Source organism: Mustelus asterias, chromosome 6 (assembly GCF_964213995.1).
Source record: "Mustelus asterias chromosome 6, sMusAst1.hap1.1, whole genome shotgun sequence".
Lineage (NCBI taxonomy): Eukaryota > Metazoa > Chordata > Chondrichthyes > Carcharhiniformes > Triakidae > Mustelus > Mustelus asterias.
In genome coordinates this window covers 147,882,450-147,908,987 of record NC_135806.1, presented here as the reverse complement: position 1 = coordinate 147,908,987, position 26,538 = coordinate 147,882,450, and the positions used below count along the sequence as shown (strand labels likewise).

The 26,538-nt window shown below is 45.1% G+C and overlaps 1 protein-coding gene across 10 annotated transcripts in view; it reads right to left on the bottom strand.

Moving 5' to 3' along the window:
- LOC144495209 (nipped-B-like protein) overlaps nucleotides 1-26,538 on the bottom strand; it is a 728,344-nt gene that overhangs the window by 36,730 nt on the left and 665,076 nt on the right. For all 10 annotated transcript variants that reach the window (XM_078215273.1, XM_078215271.1, XM_078215278.1 and 7 more), the window contains 3 exons: nucleotides 19,402-19,592; nucleotides 18,204-18,311; nucleotides 1,346-1,546 (listed from right to left, as the gene is read on the bottom strand). In XM_078215273.1, the coding sequence (XP_078071399.1) occupies nucleotides 1,346-1,546; nucleotides 18,204-18,311; nucleotides 19,402-19,592 (500 nt within the window). The remainder of the gene's footprint in view (nucleotides 1-1,345; nucleotides 1,547-18,203; nucleotides 18,312-19,401; nucleotides 19,593-26,538) is intronic.

Here is a 26,538-nt window from a genome sequence, read left to right as displayed (position 1 = left end):
TCGGGAGGGAGTTCCAGGATTTTGACCCAGCGACAGTGAAGGAGCGGTGATATATTTCCAAGTCAGAATTGTCTGTGGCTCAGAGGGGAACTTGCAGTTGCTGGTGTTTCCATTCGTCTGCTCCACTTGTCCTTTGCGAATTTGGGAGGTGCTGATATTTCAGAATATAAATACAATTGGATTTGAAGAGTAAGATCCTTTTGTTTTTGGTGGGACGAGAACCATAGGAACAGGAGGAGGTCATTCAGCCCCCGAATCTCCTTTGATCAGATCATGGTTTAATTACAGTTACTTGTTTTGATTCTGTAACCCTTAAGTAACAAAAGTTTACTGACAGCAGTCCTTAAAATTTCAATTCACTCCCAGCCTCAATAGTTGTTTTTTCAGGGCAAGTATTCCAGGGATCCACTATCCTTGTGCAGAAAGTGCTTCCTGATTTCTCCTGGCACTCGCCTGATGAAGGATCAGCGCTTTAAAAGCTCGTGCTACCAAATAAACCTGTTTGACTTTAACCTGGTGTTGTGAAACTACTTACTGATTTCTCCTCGAGTAGTTTAGCTCGAACTTTAAGGATATGCCCCATGTTCTGTACTCCCCACCTGAGGAAATAGTTTCTCCCCCAATGAAGTCCATTACTATTTAAATATTATGGTCAGGCCACCCTGATCTTCAATAAAGGGAATATACGTTGTGTTCATGCAACATATTTGAATAATTTTAGCCCCAATATCATTCTGGTGAACCTGTCCTGCGATTTTTCTAAATCTAATATATTCTTCCTGAGACGATGTGCTCACAACTCAATGAAGTACTTCAGCCGGATTCTAACCAAGGTGCTATACAACAGAGAAATAACTTCTTCCATCTTTTCTCATTTACACTACTTACTCGAAACTCCTAACTTATTGGACGACAAACTTCACCGTTTATTCTTTCTTCCAAGTCACAGAACAATATGGTAGGAGCTAGACTCCTGAACAGAGCTCAGATCTAATTAAAATCACCCCCTGCCTGTGCCCTCAATCTCCTAATGAAGTCTACCTCTCTAGTACTTTCACTCTTGGATTAAATTCCATTTCTACATCATCTTCTCTTGCATCATGTTATCCAATTCTAATTTGGATAACCCTTTGTTTATGCCCCTCATTACTTTGATGGTACATGTTCATAACACTCGTTCACTAATTTCCATCCACAGGTTCTAATTCCTTGGAATAACCCCAATTACAAAAGGATTAGACTGCATAGTAACAGGCTGAGGCTAACCTCATGTTATCCTGGTTAATTCTAGCCATCTATTGAAAATGAGGCGGGTTGCCAGGAACCCTTGGTATCATTGACTCACCGCACTGTCATCGAATAGGTTGAGTAAGGCAATGAGGAAGGCGCGCCGATGTTGTCGGTTTCCTCGGATCATGGTGTAGAGATGTGAACACAAAGCTGTCACGTTCTCCTCCTGTCTGAAACCACGGATTAGCTCCCTTATTTCAGATTGGATGGACTGTTGAAGCTGGTATGACATCTTCATTCCCGCTACCGCTTTCATCTGGGAAAAAGCAGTGTACAACAATCAACATTTCTCATCCCACTCCCACTAATTAAAATACCGATGGTGTTCAATTCTGGTCGCCACACTACCAGAAGGATGGGGAGACTTTGGAGAGGGTACAGAAAAGATTTACCAGGCTGTTGCCTGGTATGGAGGGCAATAACTATGAGGAGAGGTTGGAGAAAATTGGTTTGTTCTCACTGGAGCGACGGAGGTTGAGGGGAGACCTGATAATAAGAACATAAGAAATAGGAGCAGGAGTAGGCCACTTAGCCTCTCAAGCCTGCTCCGCCATTCAATAAGATCATGGCTGATTTGATAGTGGGTTCAGTTCCACTTACCCGCCCGCTCCCCATAACCCTTAATTCCCTTAATGGTTAAACATTTATCTATCTGTGACTTAAACACATTTAACGAGGTAGCCTCTATTGCTTCATTGGGTAGAGAATTCCAAAGATTCACGACCCTCTGGGAAAAGAAGTTCCTCCTCAACTCTGTTCTAAATTGACTCCCCTGTATTTTGAGACTATGCCCCCTAGTTCTTGTTTCCATTGTAAGTGGAAATAACCTCGCTGCTTCTACCCTGTCTAGCCCCTTCATTATCTTATATGTCTCTACAAGATCTCCCCTCAACCTTCTAAACTCCAATGAGTACAGGCCCAGTCTACACAATCTCTCCGCATAAGCTAACCCCCTCATCTCCGGAATCAACCTGATGAACCTTCCCTGCATCCCCTCCAAAGCTAATATATCCTTTCTTAAATAAGGGGACCAAAATTGTACACAGTACTCCAGTTGCGGCCTCACCAGTGCCTTGTACAGTTGCAGCATGACCTCCCTGCTTTTATATTCTATCCCCCTCGCGATAAAGGCCAACATTCCATTCGCCTTCTTGATCACCTGCTGCACCTGCAGACTGAGTTTTTGTGATTCATGCACAAGGACCCCCAGGTCCCTCTGCACAGTAGCATGTTGTAATTTTTCACCATTTAAATAATAGTCTTTATTTCTATATACCACACAGGGTTGCAATATATTTAAATTTATGGTGCTACTAATCCCATTACTCATTTACTTTTTACCTGTTTTCAAAACCACTCGGACCAGATATCTTTTCAACCCTCAGTAACTGGACATCATCCAGTTGAATATAAAGAACAAAGAAAATTACAGCAGAGGGACAGGCCCTTCGGCCCTCCAAGCCTGCACCGACCATGCTGTCTGACTTAACTAAAATCCTCTATGCCTCCGGGGACCATATCCCTGTATTCCCATCTCATTCAAGTACTTGTCAAGACGTCCCTTAAAAGTCACTACCATATCCGCTTCCATTACCTCCCCCGGCAACGAGTTCCAGGCACCCACTACTCTCTGTGTAAAACACTTGCCTCGTACATCTCTTTTAAAACTTGCCCCTCGCACCTTAAACCTACACCCCCTGGTAATTGACTCTTCCACCCTGGGAAAAAGCTTCTGACTATCCGCTCTGTCAATACCTCTCATAATCTTGTAGACTTCTATCAGGTCTCCCCAGAACCTCCGTCGCTGCAGTGAGAACAAACCAAGTTTCTCCAACCTCTCCTCGTAGCTAATGCCCTCCATACCAGGCAACATCCTGGTAAATCTTTTCTGTACCCTCTCCAAAGCTTCCACATGCTTCTGGTAGTGTGGCGACCAGAACTGAACACTATATTCCAAGTACGGCCTCACTAAGATTCTATAAACCGTCAAGGTGATAGAGCTATCATCAAGTGGTCACACCAGGGCCACGTTGGAGGCCAAGTGGGTGATGGCCAGGAAGGGTAAAGCTCGGGTGATTGAGAGCACCCCGGTGGATGTGCCCCTACACAACAAATACTCCTGCCTGAGTACTGCTGGGAGGTACAGCCCGCCTGGGGAAACAGCAGTGGCCGTGTCTCCAGAGTGGAGTCCGGCCCTGTAACTCAGAGGGCTAAGGAAAAGAGGAGGAAGGCAGTGTTAATCGGGGACTCGACAGTAAGGGGGTCGGAAAGGCGTTTTTGCGGAGGCAGGCGGGAGTCTCGGATGGTGGTCTGCCTCCCTGGGGCCGGGATCCAGGATGCCGCCGGTCGACTCCCAGAAATCCTGATGGGGGGGGGGGGGGGGGGGGGAGGAGCCAGATGTAGCGGTACATATTGGTACCGCTGATGTGGGAAGGAAGGGGGAAGGGGTCATGAAAAGAGAGTATAGGGAGACAGCTGAGGAGGAGGAAAGCAAAGGTAGTAATCTCAGGATTGCTGCCTGTGCCACGGGAGGGTGAGGGCAGGAATGGAGTGAGGTGGAGGATGAATGTGTGGCTGAGGGACTGGTGCAGGGGGCAGGGATTCAGGTTCCCGGACCATTGGGACCTCTTTAGGAGCAGGTGTGACCTGTACACAAAAAACGGGTGGCACTTGAATCCCAGGGGGACCAATATCCTGGCAGGAAGGTTATCTAAGGCTACTGGGGAGAGTGTAAACTAGATAGGTTGGGGGGAGGGGATCAAGACGAGGTGACTGGGAGTGAGGAAATTAGCTCACAAACAGAGAAGGGTTATAGACAGTGCAAGAGGGAGGATGGACGGGGGATGGAGAAGGGGAGAGCTCAGACCAAAGGATTGAGATGTGTTTACTTTAATGCCAGGAGTATAGTGAATAAAGGGGATGAGCTCAGAGCGTGGATCGATGCCTGGAAGTGTGATGTGGTGGCCATTACGGAGACTTGGATGTCTCAGGGACAGGACTGGATACTACAGGTGCCACGATTCAGATGTTTCAGGAAGGACAGGGAGGGAGGCAAGAGAGGGGATGGAGTGGCACTGATCAGGAATAGTGTCACAGCTGTAGAGAAGGTGTATGTTGTGGAAGGATTGTCTACAGAGTCTCTGTGGGTGGAAGTTCGGAGTGGGAAGGGGTCGATCACTTTGCTGGGAGTTTTCTATAGGCCGCCCAATAGTGACAGGGAGGTGGAGGAGCAGACAGGGAAACAGATCCTGGGGAGTTGCAATAATAGCAGAGTTGTTGTGATGGGAGACTTTAATTTCCCAAACATAGATTGGAATATCCCTAGGGTAAGGGGATTGGATGGGGAGGAGTTCGTTAGGTGTGTTCAGGAGGGTTGCCTGACACAGCATGTGGACAAGCCTACAAGAGGAGAGGCTGTACTTGATCTGATACTGACCAATGAGCCTGGACAGGTGTCAGATCTCTCAGTGGGAGAGCATCTTGGGAATAGCGATCATAACTCTATCTCCTTTATGCTTGCATTAGAAAAAGAGAGGATCAGGCAAGCTAGGAAAGTGTTTATATGGAGTAAGGGGAAATAGGAAGACATAAGGCAGTAAATTAGAGGAGTAAATTGGAAGGAGGTGTTCTCGGGGAAATGTACTGAAGAGAGGTGGCAGTTTTTCAAGGAATGTCTGTCTAGGGTTCTACAGGACAATGTTCTGAGCAGACAGGGAGGAGTTGGTAGGTTAAAGGAACGTGGTGCACGAAAGCTGTGCGGGACCTAGTCGAGAAGAAAAGGAAAGCGTACAAAAGGTTCAGAGAGCTTGGTGAAGATAGGGATCTAGATGAGTATACGGCTTGTAGGAAGGGACTAAAGATTGGGACTCGCATACTGTTAAAGGTTTAGACGGGGTAGAGTTTGTAAAATGTGTTCAGGAGAATTTTCTACATCAGTATATAGAGGTGCCAACGAGAGAGGATGCGATATTGGATCTCCTATTGGGAAATTAGTTAGGGCAGGTGATGGATGTGAGTGTGAGGGAACACTTTGGATCCAGTGATCATAATGCCATTAGTTTCAACCTGATCATGGATAAGGACAGATCTGGTCCTCGGGTTGAAGTTCTGAACTGGAAAAAGGCCAAATTTGATGAAATGAGAAGGGATCTGGGAAGTGTGGATTGGCACAGGCTGTTCTCTGGTAAGGATGTAAATGGAAAGTGGGAGGCCTTCAAAGGAGAAATTTTGAGAGTGCAGAGTTTGTATGTTCCTGTCAGGATTAAAGGCAAAGTAAATAGGAATAAGGAACCTTGGTTCTCGAGGGAGATTGTAACACTGATTAAGAGGAAGAGAGAGTTGTATGAAATGTACAGGGAGCAAGGAACACATCAGATGCTCGAGGAGTATAAAAAGTGCAAGAAGCTACTTAAGAGGGAAATCAGGAGGGCTAAAAGACATGAGGTTGCTTTGGCAGACAGAGTGAAGGAAAATCCAAAGAGCTTCTATAGGTATGTTAGGAGCAAAAGGATAGTGAGGGATAAAATTGGTCCTCTTGAAGACCAGAGTGGTACACTGTGTATGGAACCAAAAGAGATGGGGGAGATACTAAATGGTTTTTTTGCATCCGTATTTACTGTGGAAACGGGCATGGAGTCTACGGAAATAGGGCAAACTGGTAGGGAGGCCATGGAACCCTTACAGATTAAAGGGGAGGAGGTGCTCGCTGTCTTGAGGCAAATCAGAGTGGATAAATCCCCAGGACCGGACAGGGTATTCCCACGGACCTTGAGGGAAGTTGGTGTTGAACTTGCAGGGGCCCTGGCAGACATATTTAAAATGTCAGTATTCACGGGGGAGGTGCCGGATGATTGGAGGATGGCTCATGTTGTTCCGTTGTTTAAAAAAGGTTCCAAAAGAAATCCGGGAAATTATCGGCCAGTAAGTTTGACGTCGGTGGTGGGCAAGTTATTGGAAGGTGTGATACGGGATAGGATCTACAAATATTTGGATAGACAGGGACTTATTAGGGAGAGTCAACATGGCTTTGTGCGTGGTAGGTCATGTTTGACCAATCTAATTATTAGAGTTTTTCGAGGAGGTTACCAGGAAAGTGGATGAAGGGAAGGCGGTGGATGTTGTCTACCTGGATTTCAGCAAGGCCTTTGACAAGGTCCCTCATGGGAGGTTAGTCAGGAAGGTTCAGTCGCTAGGTATACATGGGGAGGTAGTAAATTGGATAAGACACTGGCTCAATGGAAGAAGCCAGAGAGTGGTTGTGGAGGATTGCTTCTCTGAGTGGAGGCCTGTGACTAGTGGTGTGCCGCAGGGATCGGTGTTGGGTCCATTGTTGTTTGTCATCTATATCAATGATCTGGATGATAATGTGGTCAATTGGATCAGCAAGTTTGCTGATGATACAAAGATTGGAGGTGTAGTGGACAGTGAGGAAGGTTTTCAAAGCTTGCAGAGGGATTTGGACCAAGTAGAAAAATGGGCTGAAAAATGGCAAATGGAATTTAACGCAGACAAGTGTGAGATATTGCACTTTGGAAGGGCAAATCAAAGTAGAACGTACAGGGTAAATGGTAGGACTCTGAAGAGTGCAGTTGAACAGAGGGATCTGGGAATACAGGTACAGAATTCCCTAAATGTGACGTCACAGGTGGATAGGGTCGTAAAGAGTGCCTTTGGTACATTGGCCTTTATAAATCGGAGTATCGAGTATAAAAGTTGGAGTGTTATGGGAAGGTTATATAAGGCATTGGTGAGGCCGAATTTGGAGTATTGTGTACAGTTTTGGTCACCTAGTTACAGGAAGGATGTAAATAAGATTGAAAGAGTGCAGAGAAGGTTCACAAGGATGTTGCCGGGACTTGAGAAGCTGATTTACAGAGAGAGATTGAATAGGTTGGGACTTTATTCCCTGGAGCGTAGAAGATTGAGGGGAGATTTGATTTGATAGAGGTGTTAAAAATTTTGATGGGTATAGATAGAGTGAATGCAAGCAGGCTTTTTCCGCTGAGGCTAGGGGAGAAAAAAACCAGAGGGCATGGGTTAAGGGTGAAAGGAGAAAAGTTTAAATGGAATATTAGGGGGGGCTTCTTCACGCAGAGAGTGGTGGGAGTGTGGAATGAGCTGCCAGATAAAGTGGTAAATGCGGGGTCACTTTTAACATTTAAGAAAAACTTGGACGGGTTCATGGATGAGAGGGGTGTGGAGGAATATGGTCCAAGTGCAGGTCAGTGGGACTAGGCATAAAATGGTTCGGCACAGACAAGAAGGGCCAAAAGGCCTGTTTCTGAGCTGTAATTTTCTATGGTTCTAAGGAAATTAGGAGAGCCAGAAGGGGTCACGAAAAGGCCTTGGCAAGTAGAATTAAGGAAAACCCTAAGGCGTTCTATAAATATGTGGAGAGTAAAAGGATGAGACGTGAAGGAATAGGGCCTATAAAAGGTGAAGGCGGGAAAGTCAGTATGGAACCAGTAGAAATGGCAGAGGTGCTTAATGAGTATTTTGCCTCAGAGAGGAGAAGGACATGGGTGGATGTACTGCGGGCTTGCGGTGGACTGAAAAGATTGAGTATGTGGACTTTAACAAAGAGGTTGTGCTGGAATCTTTGAATGGCATCAAGATAGATAAGTCGCTGGGTCCGGATGGGATGTACCCCAGGTTACTGTGGGAGGCGAGGGAAGAGATTGCAGAGCCTCTGGCGATGATCTTTGCGTCGTCAATGGAGACGGGGGAGGTGCCGGAGGATTGCGAATGTGGTTCCTATTTTCAAGAAGGGGAATAGGGATAGCCCAGGAAATTACCGACCGGTGAGTCTAACCTCAGTGGTTGGTAAGCTGATGGAGAAGATCCTGAGGGACAAGATTTATGAGCATTTGGAGAGGTTTAGTATGCTCAAGAATACTCAGCATGGCTTTGTCAAAGGCAGATCGTGCCTTACGAGCCTGGTGGAGTTCTTCGAAAATGTGACTAAACACATTGACGAAGGGAAAGCGGTAGATGTGGTTTATATGGATTTGAGCAAGGCGTTCGATAAGGTCCCCCATGCAAGGCTTCTAGATAAAGTGAGAGGGCATGGGATCCAAGGGGCTGCTGCCCTGTGGATGCAGAACTGGCTTGTCCAAAGGATGTGGAGATGCCGGCGTTGGACTGGGGTAAACACAGCAAGAAGTTTAACAACACCAGGTTAAAGTCCAACAGGTTTATTTGGTAGCAAAAGCCACACAAGCTTTCAGAGCTGCAAGCCCCTTCTTCAGGCGAGTGGGAATTCTGTTCACAAACAGAGCATATAAAGACACAACCTCAATTTACATGAATAATGGTTGGAATGCGAATACTTACAACTAATGAAGTCTTTAAGAAACAAAACAATGTGAGTGGAGAGAGCATCAAGACAGGCTAAAAAGATGTGTATTGTCTCCAGACAAGACAGCCAGTGAAACTCTGTGGGGGTTACAAATAGTGTGCCATGAACCCAATATCCCGGTTGAGGCCGTCCTCGTGTGTGCGGAACTTGGCTATCAGTTTCTGCTCAGCGACTCTGCGCCAGAGTCGCTGAGCAGAAACTGATAGCCAAGTTCCGCACACACGAGGATGGCCTCAACCGGGATATTGGGTTCATGGCACACTATTTGTAACCCCCACAGAGTTTCACTGGCTGTCTTGTCTGGAGACAATACACATCTTTTTAGCCTGTCTTGATGCTCTCTCCACTCACATTGTTTTGTTTCTTAAAGACTTCATTAGTTGTAAGTATTCGCATTCCAACCATTATTCATGTAAATTGAGGTTGTGTCTTTATATGCTCTGTTTGTGAACAGAATTCCCACTCACCTGAAGGGGCTTGCAGCTCCGAAAGCTTGTGTGGCTTTTGCTACCAAATAAATCTGTTGGACTTTAACCTGGTGTTGTCCAAAGGAGGCAGAGAGTGGGTATAGATGGGTCTTTATTTAAATGGAGGTCGGTCACCAGTGGTGTGCCCCAGGGATCTGTTCTGGGACCCTTGCTGTTTGTCATTTTCATAAATGACCTGGATGAGGAAGTGGAGGGATGGGTTGGTAAGTTTGCCGATGACACGAAGGTCGGTGGGGTTGTGGATAGTCTGGAGGGATGTCAGAAGTTACAGAGGGACATAGATAGGATGCAAGACTGGGCGGAGAAGTGGCAGATGGACTTCAACTCAGATAAATGCATAGTGGTCCATTTTGGCAGGTCAAATGGGATGAAGGAGTACAATATAAAGGGAAAGACTCTTAGTACTGTAGAGGATCAGAAGGACCTTGGGGTCCGGGTCCATAGGACTCTAAAATCGGCCCCGCAGGTGGAGGAGGTGGTTAAGAAGGTGTATGGTGTGCTGGCCTTTATCAATCAAGGGATAGAGTTTCGGAGTCTGGGGATAATGATGCAGCTATATAAGACCCTCGTCAGACCCCACTTGGAGTACTGTGCTCAGTTCTGGTCGCCTCATTACAGGGAGAATGTGGAAAAGATTGAAAGGGTGCAGAAGAAATTTACAAGGATGTTGCCTGGATTGAGTGGCATGCCTTATGAGGATAAGCTGAGGGAGCTCGGTCTTTTCTCCTTGGAGAGACGTAGGATGAGAGGAGACCTAATAGAGGTATATAAGATGTTGAGAGGCATAGATCGGGTGGACTCTCAGAGGCTTTTTCCCAGGGTGGAAATGGCCGCTACGAGAGAACACAGGTTTAGGGTGCTGGGGGGTAGGTACAGGGGAAATGTTAGGGGTAAGTTTTTCACACAGAGGGTGGTGGGCGAGTGGAATCGGCTGCCGTCAGTGGTGGTGGAGGCAAACTCAATAGGGTCTTTTCAGAGACTCCTGGATGAGTACATGGGACTTAATAGGATGGAGGGTTATTGGTAGGCCTAGAAGGTAGGGATATGTTCGGCACAACTTGTAGGGCCGAAGGGCCTGTTTTGTGCTGTAGTTTTCTATGTTTCTAACATGACTTGCCAATTTTTAAACTCAATACCCCAGCCGATGAAGGCAAGCATGCCGTATGCCTTCTTGACTACCTTCTCCACCTGCATTGCCACTTTCAGTGACCTGTGTACCTGTACACCCAGATCCCTCTGCCTATGAGGGAAATCCTATGAGGAGAGGCTGAGGGATTTGGGATTGTTTTCGCTGGAAAGGCGGCGGCTAAGAGGGGATCTTATTGAAACATATAAGATGATTAGAGGTTTAGATAGGGTGGATAGTGATAGCCTTTTTCCTCTGATGGAGAAATCCAGCACGAGGGGGCATGGCTTTAAATTGAGGGGGGGTAGTTATAGAACCGATGTCAGGGGTAGGTTCTTTACCCAGAGGGTGGTGAGGGATTGGAATGCCCTGCCAGCATCAGTTGTAAATGCGCCTAGTTTGGGGGCGTTTAAGAGATCCGTAGATAGGTTCATGGACGAAAAGAAATTGGTTTAGGTTGGAGGGTCACAGTTTTTTTTTTTAACTGGTCGGTGCAACATCGTGGGCCGAAGGGCCTGTTCTGCGCTGTAATGTTCTATGTTCTATGTTCTATCAATACTCCTAAGGGTTCTGCCATTTACTGTATATTTCCTATCTGTATTAGACCTTCCAAAATGCATTACCCCACATTTGTCCGGATGAACCTCCATCTGTCATCTCTCCGCCCAAGTCTCCAACTGATCTATATCCTGCTGTATCCTCTGATGGTCCTCATCGCTATCCGCAAATCCACCAACCTTTGTGTCGTCCGCAAACTTACTAATCAATCCAGTTACATTTTCCTCAAATCATTTATATATATTACAAACAGCAAAGGTCCCACCACTGATCCCTGAGGAACACCACTTGTCACAGCCCTCCATTCAGAAACGCACCCTTCCACTGCTACCCTCTGTCTTCTTTGATCAAACCAGTTTTGTATCCACCTTGTCAGCTCACCTCTGATCCCATGCAACTTCACCTTCTGCACCAGTCTGCCATGAGGGACCTTGTCAAAGGCCTTACTGAAGTCCATGTAGACAACATCTACTGCCCTACCCTCATCAGTCATCTTCGTCACTTCCTCGAAAAACTCGATCAAGTGAGTGAGACACGACCTCCCCTTCACAAAACCATGTTGCCTCTCACTAATACGTCCACTTATTTCCAAGTGGGAATAAATCCTGTCTCGAAGAATCCTCTCCAATAATTTCCCTATCACTGATCTAAGGCTCACCAGCCTGTAATTACCTGGATTATTCTTGCTACCCTTCTTAAACCAAGGAACAACATTGGCTATTCTCCAATCGTCTGGGACCTCCCCTGTAAGAGTTTTAACAACACCAGGTTAAAGTCCAACAGGTTTATTTGGTAGCAAATACCATTAGCTTTCGGAGCGCTGCTCCTTCGTCAGATGGAGTGGAAATGTGCTCTCAAACAGGGCACAGAGACACAAAATCAATTACACATCTCTTTAACTTGTGCTTAATGCTCCCTCCACCCACATTGTCTGTATCTTTAAGATCTGGTTGGCTGTCGGGATTCGCATTCTAATCAGTATTCTGTAACTTGATTTTGTGTCTGTGCCCTGTTTGAGAGCACATTTCCACTCCATCTGACGAAGGAGCAGCGCTCCGAAAGCTAATGGTATTTGCTACCAAATAAACCTGTTGGACTTTAACCTGGTGTTGTTAAAACTCTTACTGTGTTCACCCCAGTCCAACGCCGGCATCTCCACATCATGACCTCCCCTGTCGCCAGTGAGGATACAAAGATTTCTCCCAAGGCCCCAGCAATTTCGTCTCTTGCCTCTCTCAGTATTCTGGGGTATATCCCATCAGGCCCTGGAGACTTGTCTACCTTGATGTTTCTCAAGAACCCCAAACCACCTCGTTTTTGATCTCAACATGACTCAAACTATCTACACATCCTTTCCCAGACTCATCATCCACCAAGTCCTTCTCTTTGGTGAATACTGATGCAAAGTACTCATTTAATATCTCGCCCATTTCCTCTGGCTCCACACATAGATTCCCTCCCTTGTCCTTGAGTGGGCCAACCCTCTCCCTGGCTACCCTCTTGCTCTTTATATGTGTAAAAAGCCTTGGGATTTTCCTTAATCCTGCTGGCCAATGCTTTTTCATAAGAACATAAGAAATAGGAGCAGGAGTAGGCCATCTAGCCTCTCGAGCCTTCCCCGCCATTCAATAAGATCATGGCTGATCTGAAGTGGATCAGTTCCACTTACCCGCCTGATCCCCATAACCCCTAATTCCCTTACCGATCAGGAATCCATCTATCCATGATTTAAACATATTCAACGAGGTAGCCTCCACCACTTCAATGGGCAGAGAATTCCAGAGATTCACCATCCTCTGAGAGAAGAAGTTCCTCCTCAACTCTATCCTAAACTGACCCCCCTTTATTTTGAGGCTGTGCCCTCTAGTTCCCTTTCTAAGTGGAAAGAATCTCTCCACCTCTACCCTATCCAGCCCCTTCATTATCTTATAGGTCTCTATAAGATCCCCCCTTTTCATGACCCCTTTTAGCTCTTCTTACTCCTTGCTTATGTTTCTTTCTACTTTCCTTGTATTCCACACTTGCTTCGTATGTTCCCAGCCTCCTAGCTTTGACAAATGCTTCCTTTGAATGAATATCTTCATTCTTGTCCCTTTCAATAACTACTGAGCCTAATTAGAATTTAACCTGAATTTATTTAGTGCCTTTTACAGCCTTGGGGCATTCCAGTGCATTCTACAGCCAATGACATCATTGCTGTAATGTAGGATTTGCAGCAGACATAGGGGTGGCATGATGGCGGTGGTTAGCACTGCTGCCTCACAGCTCCAGGGATCTGGGATTCCTGGTTTGGGTCAATGTCTGTGTGGAGTCTGCACGTTCTCCCCGTGTCTGCATGGGTTTCCTCCGGGGCTCCAGTTTCCTCCCAAGTCCTAAGACGTGCTGGTTAGGTGCATTGGCCGTGCTAAATTCTCCCTCAGTGTACGTGAACAGACGCTGGAGTGTGGCGGCTAGGGGATTTTCACAGTAACTTCATTGTCGTGTTAATGTAAGCCTACTTGTGACACTAATAAATAAACAAAAAAGCCAATTTACTGCAAGATCCGACAAAGTGACATTCATGACCTGATATTTTGTTTTAATGATATGGTCGAGGGATAGATGTTAACCAGGATACTAGAACTCCCACCTGTTTGAACAGTGTCACAAAGTTTTTTAGAATCACACGAGAGGTCAAACATACGAATTAGCAACAGCAGAGGTCACTTGGCACTTTGGGCCTGCCCTGCCATTCAATACGATCATGGTTCATCTGATTGTAACCTCAACCCCACATTCCTGCCTATCCCCAATGACCTTTCACCCCCCTTTGTCAATCAAGAATCTATCTAGCTTTGCCTTAAAAATATTCAAAGACTCTGCTTCCACTGTCTTTTGAGGAAGAATGTTCCAGAGATTCATGGCATTCACAAGAAATTCTTCTCATGACCCCGTATTTTTAAACAGTGGCCCCTCGTTTTAGATTCTCTGACATGAGGAAACACTCTCTCCACATCCACCCTGTCAATACCCCTCAGGATCGTAAAGGTTTCAATCAAGTCGCCTCTTATTCTGCTAAACTCTAAAGTCCAACCTTTCCTCATAAGACAACTCTGCCATTCCTGGTATGACTTTAGTAAACCTTCCCTGAACTGCTTCGAAAGCAGTAACATCTTTCCTTAAATAAGGAGACTAATATGGCACATAATACTCCAGATTTTTTTTTGTTCATTCGTGGGACGTGGGCGTTGCTGGCTGGCCAGCATTTATTGCCCATCCCTAGTTCCTAGAGGGCAGTTGAGAGTCAACCACATTGCTATGGCTCTGGAGACACATGGAGACCAGACAAGGTAAGAATGACAGATTTCTTTCCCTAAAGGACATTAGTGACCCAGGTGGGTTTTTCTGACAATTGACAATGGTCAACAGCAGATTCTTAATTCCAGATGTGGTCTCAACAATGCCCTGTACAATTGTAATCAATTCCCCTTATAATTAACAATCACATTCTATTAACTTTCCTAATTAATTGCTGTACCTGCATACTAGCCTTTTGTGATTCATGCACTAGAATACCCTGCAGCTCATAACTTTGCAATCTCTTATCACTTAGATAATGAGCTTTTTTTTCCAATTCCTCCTGCCAAATTGGACAGTTTCACATTTGCCCACATTATACTCTTTTTCTGATTGGCAGGCAGTGACTAGTGGGATACTGCAGTGCTCTGTGCTAGGACCCTGGAAGGCAGTGGTATAATCAGACAAGGTCCATTGGAATTCTTTGAGGATGTAACTGGTAGAGTTGACTGAGGAGAGCCAGTGGATATGGTTTATTTAGACTTTCAGAAGACTTTCAACAATGTCTCACATAACAGAGTTAAAGCACATTGGATTGCAAGTAATGTCTTGAGGTGGATAGAATGGTTAGCAGATAGAGTTGGCATAAATGGGTCTTTTTTTGATTGGCAGTCAGTGACTAGTGGGGTTCCGCAGGGATCCGTGCTGGGACCCCAACTGTTCACACTATATATAATAGTGATTTGGAAGAGGGAACTGAATGTATTATCTCCAAATTTGCAGCTGATACAAAGTTGGGTGGGAGGGTGAGCTGTGAGGAGGATGTAGAGATGCTTCAGTGTGATTTGGACAGGCTGAGTGTGTGGGTATCTGCATGGCAGATGCAGTATGATGTGGATAAATGTGAGGTTATCCACTTTGCTAGTAATAGGAAGACAGATTATTACTTGAATGGGTGTAAATTGAGAGAGGTGGACACTCAACAAAACCTTGGAGTCCTCGTGCATCGGTCGCTGAAAGTAAGTGCGTAGGTATAGCAGGCAGTAAAGGAGGCAAATGGGTATGTCGGCCTTCATAGTGAGAGGATTTGAGTATAGGGATATGTTGCTGCAATTGTATAGGGCGTTGGTGAGGTTACACCTGGAGTGTTGTGTGCAGTTTTGGTGTCCTTATCTGAGGAAGGATGTCCTTGCTACATAGAGGAAGTATAGCAAAGGTTTACCAGGCTGATTCCTGGGATAGCAGGTTTGTCATATGAGGAGAGATTAGGTTGGTTAGGATTATATGACTTTAAAATGACTTTTAAGGTGCGTCTTGACAAATACACGAATAGGATGTGAATAGAGGGATATGGTCCCTAGAATCAGAGGTTAACAGAATGGAAACAGGCCCTTCGGCCCAACTTGTCCATGCCACCCTTTTTTTTAAACCCCTAAGCTAATTTCAATTGCCCGCATTTGGCCCATATCCCTCTATACCCATTTTATCCATGTAACTATCTAAATGCTTTCTAAAAGACAAAATTGTACCCGCCTCTACTACTACCTCTGGCAGCTTGTTCCAGACACTCACTACCCTGTGTGTGAAAGAATTGCCCTTATGGACACTTTTGTATCTCTCCCCTCGCACCTTAAACCTATGCCCTCTAGTTTTAGACTCCCCTACCTTTGGGAACAGATATTGACTATCTAGCTGATCTGTGCCCCTCATTATTTTATAGATCTCTATAAGATCACCCCTCAGTCTCCTACGCTCCAGAGAAAAAAGTCCCAGTCTATCCAGCTTCTCCTTATAACTCAAACCATCAAGTCCCGGTAGCATCCTAGTAAATCTTTTCTGCACTCTTTCTAGTTTAATAATATCCTTTCTATAATAGGGTGACCAGAATTGCACACAGTATTCCAAATGTGGCCTTACCAATGTCTTATACAACTTCAACAAGTCGTCCGAACTCCTGTATTCAGTGTTCTGACCGATGAAACCAAGCATGCCAAATGCCTTCTTCACCACTCTGTCCACCTGTGACTCCACTTTCAAGGAGCTATGAACATGTAGATCTCTTTGTTCTGTAACTTTCCTCAACGCCCTACCATTAACTGAGCAAGTCCTGCCCTGGTTCAATCTACCAAAATGCATCACCTCGCATTTGTCTAAATTAAACTCCATCTGCCATTCGTCAGCCCATTGGCCCAATTGATCAAGATCCCGTTGCAATCGGAGATAACTTTCTTCACAGTCCACGATGCCACCAATCCTGGTGTAATCTGCAAACTTACTAACCAATCCTCCTATATTCTCATCCAAATCATTAATATAAATGACAAATAACAGTGGACCCAGCATTGATCCCTGAGGCACACCGCTGGTCACAGGCCTCCAGTTTGAAAAACAACCCTTTAAACCAAGTCAAGAAGCCAATTTTGTATCCATTTAGATACCTCACCCTGGATCCCATAAGATTTAACGTTATGCAACAACCTACCATGTGGTATCTTGTCAAAGGCCTTGCTAAAGTCCATGTAGACAACATCAACTGTACCGCCCTCATCCACCACCCCGGCCACGCCCCCCAAAAAACTCAAATTTGAGAGACATGATTTTCCACTCTCAAAGCCTTGCTGACTGTCCCTAATCAGTCCTTGCGTCTCTAAATGCCTGTAGATCCTGTCTCTCAAAATACCTTCCAACAATTTACCCATCACAGATGTGAGGCTCACTGGCCTGTAGTTCCCAGGCTTTTCCCTGCAGCCCTTTTTAAACAAAAGGCACAACATTTGCCACCTCCAATCTGCAGACACCTCACCCGTCACCATCGATGATTCAAATATCTCGGCTAGGGGACCCGCAATTTCCTCCCTAGCCTCCCACAACGTCCTGGGATACACTTCATCAGGTCCCGGGGATTTATCTACCTTGATGCACTTGAAGACTTCCAGCACCACCTCCTCTGTAATATGTGCACTCCTCAAGACATCGTGATTTATTTCCCCAAGTTCCCTAACATCCATGCTTTTCTCAATAGTAAATACTGATGAGAAATATTCATCTAGGGTCTCACCCATCTCTTGTGGATCCGCACACAGATGACCTTGTTGATCCTTAAGAGGCCCTACTCTCTTCCTTGTTACTCTTTTGCCCTTCTGTCCCTGGAAGGGTAGGGAGTTTTAGTTCAGTCAGGCAGCATGGTCGGTGCAGGCTTGGAGAGCCAAAGGACTTGTTCCTGTGTTGTAATTTTCTTTGTTCTCTTATATTTACTGGAGTTTAGAAGAGTGAGGGGGAATCTCAGAAACTTATAAAATTCAGAAAGAATGTTCTCAATGATGGGGGAGTCCAGAACTAGGGGTCATAGTTTGAGGATAAGGGGTAAACCTTTTAGAACTGAGGTGAGGTGAAATTTCTTCATCCAAAGGGTGGTGAATGTGTGGAATTCACTACCACAGAAAGTAGTTGAGGCCAAACTGTTGATCAATTTCAAGAAGAAATTGGATCTAGCTCTTGGGGTCAAAGGGATCAAGGTATATATATATAGCGTGGGGGGCGGGGGTGAGAAAGAGAAGGGGGATCAGGATATTTAATTTGATGATCATAATGAAGGGTGGAGCAAACTCAAGGGGCCAAATGACCTACTCCTGCTTCTAGATTCTGTGTTGCTATGTTGCCAGAATCACTTAACCCATCTATGCCCTTTTCTAATCTCCCACGTTCTCTTCACAATTTACAATCCTACCTATCTTTGTGTTGTCAGTAACTTTGGCAACCATACCTTCAGTCGCTTCATCCAAGTCATTTTGGAAGATTAAAAACAATTCATCAACTGTCTCATTAGCCACTTCTTTCAAGACCTTATGATGAAGCCCCTCCGCACTGAGGGATTTGTCAGCCTGCAGCTCTAACAATTTAGTCAGCATGATTTCTCTGGTCACTGTGAATTTCTGGAGTTCATTTTTCCTGCCAAAATGGACAATTTCACATTTGCCTACATTATACTCCATGTGCCAGATTTCTGTCCACTCACTAAACCTATCTATGCCCCTTTGTCCTGACACATGAAAAACTGCTAAATAATGAGTTAACAGCAGCTGGGCAGAAGGAGGGAGTCACCACGTACATGTACAAATCCCGTGTACTTTTTGTCTATTTCCACCAGCTGTTGATCTGATTTGTTGCGCATTGTGGATTCTGGGTCTGTTCCGATGGCAATCAGATATGGCACACACTGTGTAAAGGAAACAAACATAGGACATGAGAAGGGAACAATGATAAAGTATTGGGCAGTCTTCATATTACTAAAAGTGAAGACCTTCAGTCCACTAGTACTTACACACTATATGAATAATTACTGAAAAGTTAGGCAACCAGCCTCATCAACACCATTGCTATAAAATTAAGGCAGAAACAATCCGTGATGGAACCCTCATCACCCACCAGAATGGGAGAAGATGCAACAACTCCTGTGAAGTTAATCATCCAGGTCACAGAAGTTTGTTTAATCAGCATCCTTTGCGACTGGGCTCATGCAGCTGCAGTACCTACGATTTAAAGACTGCGCTTGCAGCCATTGTCAAGTTTATTTCAACAGCAATGCCCTCTCCTGCCACCTCTACCAAGAACAAGCAGCGATGTTATGTGAATACAGTAATCACCAAGTTTGCCCCAAGACACACACCATACTGAATTGGACATGTATTGTTGCCATTCCACTATCTTCACTTGATCGGTGTCCTGGAATCCCCTATGCAGCTCCATTGTGGGAGAACCATTAGCACAAAGGTGGCAGTAGCTGAAGAAGGTTCAAGCTCTTTCTCACGGCAACGCGGGGCAGGCAATAAAACTTGGCACATGCTGGCGGAAACAGAAGGAACTCCCCAGCTTCTCTGGGCTGAGGGTCTTGCATGGCTGAAAATGGACCTGAGCAAAATCGTTGCAGACTGCTCTAGACCACAGGCCACTGGTACGGAAAACTGCTCAAGGTGCTGACAAACAGCACCGGACAGAGTATCATCAAATTGCAGTGTCATTACAGCATTACTTGGGATGCCTGCCGAATCACTGGAGAACCTCCAAAAGCATCTCCAAACTGAGTTAGGACAGACCCTGCTGGTTGCTTACGATGAAACATTCACAATGCTAGGAAACCCTGGCAGAAAAATCATAGCAAACATCAACAAAAACACACAGCAGAATGCTCAAAAATAGCTGGGAAATATAACTGGACTGTTTGCAATCTTTAAACAGTTTACAATGCTATTAACAATCACTGTATCTAGCTTTATCACTTAATCACTGATTCCAACAGTCTTGCTTACTTGGACAGGGTGGACCAAGCCCTGGTTTAGTGTCAGAGCGATGACATTAAGTGCAAAGTGGCGCACAGGAGAGTGCGTGTGGAAAAATGCTTCTAGAACCTGTTTGAGGTAGAGCTGCATGATGGAACTGCTCATCCCTGAGGAAATATCACCCATCTCCTTCAGATCTTCCTGTTTTGCCACTTTCTTCCCTGTGAGAAACAAAGAATTCATTGTTCAATAGATGCCTAATAAAAATGTGTGTTATGCTCCTCTTTCACACTAAGATTGCAAAATGGTTTTCCCATCTCCCAGAGTTTGCTATGGTCATATTTTCCATTTCTAAAAAACCATGCATGCATTTTTAAAGGAGGCTGCATCCCACATCAGTAAGCAAAATCAGGTTACTATCGATTTGACATTTGCCAGTTTAGAGCTGTGATCTCACAACCACAGCCTCGTTTAGATCAGATCAATTATAAGCAAGCCTGAGGTGATGCACACTGTTAGGAGGAATATGGAGGCCACCTAACCCCTGAAGAATTAGAGCCTAAATAGGGTAGAGGCGCAAAAATATCTGGGAGGGGTGGGGGTATAAGTTCACAAATCATTGAAGGTAGTAATGCAACAACTCTTCATGACTCCCTGACACTTCTGAAGAGTCATTTGACTTGAAACGTTAAATCTACTTCTCTTTCTGCAGGTGCTGCAATGTCCATTCTGTAGGTGGGCCAAATTAGGCTAATGAAAACATATATAATCATGAGTTTAAAACACTAGCACAATACTGACATGGAGTGAGTGATCTTAGACTAAAGGATGTACTAATAAGAGACTGTAAGTGTAAAAGGCAGTTTGATTAAATAACAAGTATTTCTCATTTAAGCATATACTTAAGCATATATTTTGGATTTATAAAACTTATTTCTTAGAAAGTAAAAATTCAGCCAACAGCAAGGTCTGATGGGATGAGACACTCAGAAGAGAGCCACATTCTGTAGAACAATAGACTGTTGAATGTAGACATTTTTATCAGAAGATGTCAGGAACAAAATGGCTTCCAATGCCAGCTCAAGGAATAAGAGCTATACAAAGTCATGGTGATAGCACAAGTATAGCCAGACATGAACACTTTCTCAGGATCTGGCTTATTCTGACGAGAATATGAATCTGTGGGGATGTTAACTTAATGGCAACCGAGGGTGGTAACTTCAGAAATTAAGGAGTTTTTTGAGGAAGTGACAAAAACGGTTGATGAAGGAAGGGCCGTGGATGTCGTCTATATGGATTTCAGTAAGGCATTTGACAAAGTCCCACATGGCAGGTTGGTTAAGAAGGTTAAGGCTCATGGGATACAAGGAGAAGTGGCTAGATGGGTGGAGAACTGGCTTGGCCATAGGAGACAGAGGGTAGTGGTCGAAGGGTCTTTTTCCGGCTGGAGGTCTGTGACCAGTGGTGTTCCGCAGGGCTCTGTACTGGGACCTCTGCTATTTGTGATATATATAAATGATTTGGAAGAAGGTGTAACTGGTGTTATCAGCAAGTTTGCGGATGACACGAAGATGGCTGGACTTGTGGATAGCGAAGAGCATTGTCGGGCAATACAGCAGGATATAGATAGGCTGGAAAATTGAGCGGAGAGGTGGCAGATGGAGTTTAATCCGGATAAATGCGAAGTGATGCATTTTGGAAGAAATAATGTAGGGAGGAGTTATACAATAAATGGCAGAGTCATCAGGAGTATAGAAACACAGAGGGACCGAGGTGTGCAAGTCCACAAATCCCTGAAGGTGACAACACAGGTGGAGAAGGTGGTGAAGAAGGCATATGGTATGCTTGCCTTTATAGGGCGGGGTATAGAGTATAAAAGCTGGAGTCTGATGTTGCAGCTGTATAGAACGCTGGTTAGGCCACATTTGGAGTACTGCGTCCAGTTCTGGTCACCGCACTACCAGAAGGACGTGGAGGCGTGAGAGAGAGTGCAGAGAAGGTTTACCAGGATGTTGCCTGGTATGGAGGGTCTTAGCTATGAGGAGAGATTGGGTAAACTGGGCTTGTTCTCCCTGGAAAGACGGAGAATGAGGGGAGATCTAATAGAGGTGTACAAGATTATGAAGGGGATAGATAGGGTGAACGGTGGGAAGCTTTTTCCCAGATCAGAAGTGACGTTCACGAGGGGTCACGGGCTCAAGGTGAGAGGGGAGAAGTATAACTCAGATATCAGAGGGATGTTTTTTACACAGAGGGTGGTGGGGGCCTGGAATGCGCTGCCAAGTAGGTGGAGGCAGGCACGCTGACATCGTTTAAGACTTACCTGGATAGTCACATGAGCAGCCTGGGAATGGAGGGATACAAACGATTGGTCTAGTTGGACCAAGGAGCGGCACAGACTTGGAGGGCCGAAGGGCCTGTTTCCTGTGCTGTACTGTTCTTTGTACTTAAATAAGATCTCACGAGGTCAGGATGTAAATTGCTATTGGCTGGAATTGGCGACAAGGATGATTATTGACTGATTTGCATTAATGTTTACTGGATTATGCCCATCGGAAAGGTGGGAAATAAGATTCTGAGAAAAACCCCTACAGTCCAGCACTTTTGGATTTCAGATTTCTAACATCCACAATATTTTGCTTTTCTGCTATGACACCAAAGTGGGGTGGTTTCTGAATGTGTGGGACTCCTTTCTTTACCGAAGAAGCAATGAGGAGAAAACATACAACATGGCTGAGGCAATTAGCAGCAATGCATTTAAGCGGGAGCTTAGTAAGTATACGAGAAATAAACAGAATGCTATAGTACAGGATGCCATTCCGCCCATCATGCCTGTGCTGGCTCCTTCGTGGGTGTTCAATTATTCCCACCTTTGCTCTCTCCTCATTGCAAAGTATATTTTCTCTCAAGTATTTGTGAAATTCTCTTTTGAAGGTTACTCCTCTATTTGCTTCTATTATTCTTTATGCAGCACATTCCAGATCACAACTTCTTGCTGATTACAAAATGTTTCACCCCTGATTCTTTTTCAAATCATCATAAAGCTGTGTTCTCTGTTCACCCATCCCTAGTTGCTCTTTAGAAGGTGGTGGTGAGCTGCCTTCTTGAATCACTACTGTTCATGTGACGTAGGTACACCCACAGTGCTGTTCGGGAGGGGGCTTTAGGACTTTGACCCAGTGACAGTGAAGGAATGGCTATGATATATTTCCGAGTTGGGATGGTGACTTGGAAAGGAACTTCCAGGTGGCGGTGTTGCCATGTATTTGCTGCTCTTATCCTTCTAGATGGTAGTGCTCGTGGGTTTGGAAGGTACCGCCAAAGGACAGTTTATAATTAATCCAAGTTTATTATCAGTGTTATGAGTAGGCTTACATTAACACTACAATGAAGTTACTGTGAAAATCCCCTAGTTGTCACACTCGTGCCTTTTCGGGTACACTGAGGGAAAATTTAGCTTGGCCAATGTACCCAACCAGCACGTCATTCGGACTGTGAGGGGAAACTGGAGCACAAGGAGGAAATCCATACAGACGCGGAGAGAATGTGCAGACTCCGCACAGAAAGTCATCTAAGCTAACCATCAAACCCAGGTTCCTGGAGTTGTGAGGCAGCAGTGCTAACTACTGTGCCACCGTGCTGCCCAATTGTCAGGAGGCAGAGATAGCTTTAAATGACCTATAATTGCATTTGTGGTGATTAGAAATAAGGCATAGCTTTAAGTAAGTTCAATTTCAGAACATAGAACACAGGAAAAATACAGCACAAACAGGCCCTTCGGCCCACAAGTTGCGCCGGTCATGTCCCTACTTACCTAGGCTTATAAATAGACTTACCTATAACCCTCAATCCTATTAAGTCCCATGTACTCATCCAGAAGACCGTATCGAGTTTGCCTCCACCACCACGACGGCAGCCGATTCCACTCACCCACCACCCTCTGAGTGAAAAACTTAATCCTGACATCTCCTCTGTACCTACTCCCCAGCACCTTAAACCTGTGTCCTCTCGTAGCAGCCATTTCAGCCCTGGGAAAAAGCCTCTGAGAATCCACCCGATCTATACCTCTCAACATCTTGTACACCTCTATCAGGTCACCTCTCATCCTTCGTCTCTCCAAGGAGAAAAGACCGAGCTCCCTCAACCTATCCTCATAAGGCATGCCAATCAATCCAGGCAACATCCTTGTAAATCTTCTCTGCACCCTTTCAATCATTTCCACATCCTTCCTGTAATGAGGCGACCTGAACTGAGCACAGTATTCTAAGTGGGGTCTGACGAGGGTCTTATAAAGCTGCATCATTATCTCCCGACTGCTAAACTCAATCCCTCGATTGATGAAGGCCAGCACACCGTACGCTTTCTTAACCACCTCCTCTACCTGCGAGGCCGATTTAAGAGTCCTATGGACCTGGACCCCAAGGTCCTTCTGATCCTCTACACTGCTAAGAATCTTACCCTTGATATTATACTCCTTCATCCCATTTGACCTGCCAAAATGGACCACTACACATTTATCCGGGTTGAAGTCCATATGCCACATTTCCGCCCAGTCTTGCATCCTATCTATGTCACGCTGCAGCTTCTGACATCCCTCCAACCTATCCACAACACCACCAACCTTCATGTCGTCGGCAAACTTACCAACCCATCCCTCCACTTCCTCATCCAGGTCATTTATGAAAATGACAAACAGCAAGGGTCCCAGAACAGATCCCTGAGGCACTCCATTGGTGACCGACCTCCATTCAGAAAAAGACCCATCTACAACCACTCTGCCTTCTGCAGGCAATTTTGTGCTTCTGTATTTGAATTGGTGAATGACTTCAGTTTGGTTCAGATGCATGTATGATAATGATGGTTTACAGTCTGAATGCAAACAAAACTTAAAGGAAAAGTAGAATGTTGTGTAGCCACAGAGGCCACCCAAGGATAGAAAGAATTTCTGAGTTTAGCTTTAAGCCAGACCCAGGAGAAACTGGACAGGACAAGGAATTTGCAACAAGCAGACATCCCAAAAGAATGTAAAGTCCAAAAAGAAATTGAGACAAACGAATGTCTCAGGAAGACATTTGAGTTAAAGAACAAGATGTTGAACAAGGGCCTGTTCAGCAGAATTTCATTAAGAAACTGAGAAAGTACTCTGAGTTAAAGAGACGGCTGCAAGAACCAAATCTTAAGTCGGCTCGCTGAGAAGCCAGACATCTGACGTAAATCAAAAAAGTTTGGTGACATCTCAATACAGCATATGAAGCAGTAGTGTTCTGTTGGTATGGTTGGCTATCTGAAAGATTGTGTCTAAGGCAGAGGAATACTGAATGGAGAGATGGAAATCCTGGAAGTGGATCCTTTGTGAAGGCACACGGGAAAAATCATTGTTTGGGAGAAGATTCCAAGGTGTGGTCTTTCAGGAATGGAGTTTGGAACGTCACTTGGTTCCAGAGACTGGTGTATCTGACCACATTTTGCTCATTAGTTAACATGGACTGTGTACTTACTAAGAACATTAGAGTAAAATAAATATTTGGTAACTTGTGATATCCTTACAGGGGTGAAGGAATGGTGTATTATCGATAATTCTTTTAATAAGTTTTTATACTTTTGTTAAAAGTTACTTGGCAATTCTGTGACTTTGTTCATCCACGTCTCTAAACAAAAAATAAAAAGTTGTGATCTACCAAGCCAGGCTTCCACTCTGAAATCCGACTATCCAGTCCTAAACAAAGAAAATAGGAGCAGGAGTAGGCCACTTGGCCCTTGAAGTCTCTTCCGACATTCAATATGATCATGCCTGATCCTCTATCTTAACAGTGCTTCAGCGCTCTCCCCTTACCCGTGAGTCTAGAAATCTATTTCCTTCTTAAATATATTTAATGATTTGGCCTCCACTGCTTTCTGTGGTAGAGAATTCCACAGGCACACCACTCTCAGTGAAGAAATTTCTCCTCATCTCAGTCCTAAATACACTAGCCCATATCCTGAGACTGTGACCCCTTGTTCTACACACCCCCACCAGAAGAAACAACATCCTTGCATCCAGTCTGTCCAGCCATGACAGAATTATATACATTCAATAAGATACTCTCTCTTATTTCTAAACTCCAGTGAAGATGGTAAATGGCAGAACCCTCAAGAGTATTGATAGACAGATCTGGGTGTAATCGTACACAGGTCACTGAAAGTGGCAATGCAGGTGGAGAAGGTAGTCAAGAAGGCATACGGCATGCTTGCCTTCATCGGCCGGGGTATTGAGTTTAAAAATTAGCAAGTCATGTTGCAGCTTTATAGAACCTTAGTTAGGCCGCACTTGGAATATAGTGTTCAAATCTGGTCGCTACACTACCAGAAGGATGTGGAGGCTTTGGAGAGGGTACAGAAAAGATTTACCAGGATGTTGCCTGGTATGGAGGGCATTAGCTATGAGGAGAGGTTGGAGAAACTTGGTTTGTTCTCACTGGAGCGACGGAGGTTGAGGGGAGACCTGATAGAAGTCTACAAGATTATGAGAGACATGGACAGAGTGGATAGTCAGAACCTTTTTCCCAGGGTGGAAGAGTCAATTACTAGGGGGCATAGGTTTAAGGTGCGAGGGGCAAGGTTTAAAGGAGATATGCGAGGCAAGTTTTTTTGTACGCAGAGGGTGGTGGGTGCCTGCAACTCGCTGCCGGGGAAGGTAGTGGAAGCAGATACGATAGTGACTTTTAAGGGGCGTCTTGACAAATACTTGAATAGGATGGGAATGGAGGGATATGGTCCCCAAGAAGGGTAGGGGGTTTTAGTTTAGTCGGGCAGCGTGGTGGGTGCAGGTTTGGAGGGCCTGTTCCTGTGCTGTAATTTTCTTTGTTCTCTTTGTTCTTTTGACCCATGCTTCTTCGGTCCTTCAGAGTCTCTTGTGAATTTTCTGTCCCCCGAGCCTTGCTCTGAATTTGCCCTCAGATTTCCATCCCCCTGCCAATCTAGTTCGAACGCTTCCCAGCAACACCAGCCAATCTCCCTGGAAGGACATTGTTCAAGTCTTGTTCAGGTGTCGGTTGAGAAAGACAGATTTTTGGTTCCTCAATGAATTGAAGAACACGAGAAGCGGCGGGAAAGTAAAGTTGAAGCTGAGCATCAGCTACGATGATACCAAATGACGGGGCAAGCTTGATGGGTCATATGATTTATTTC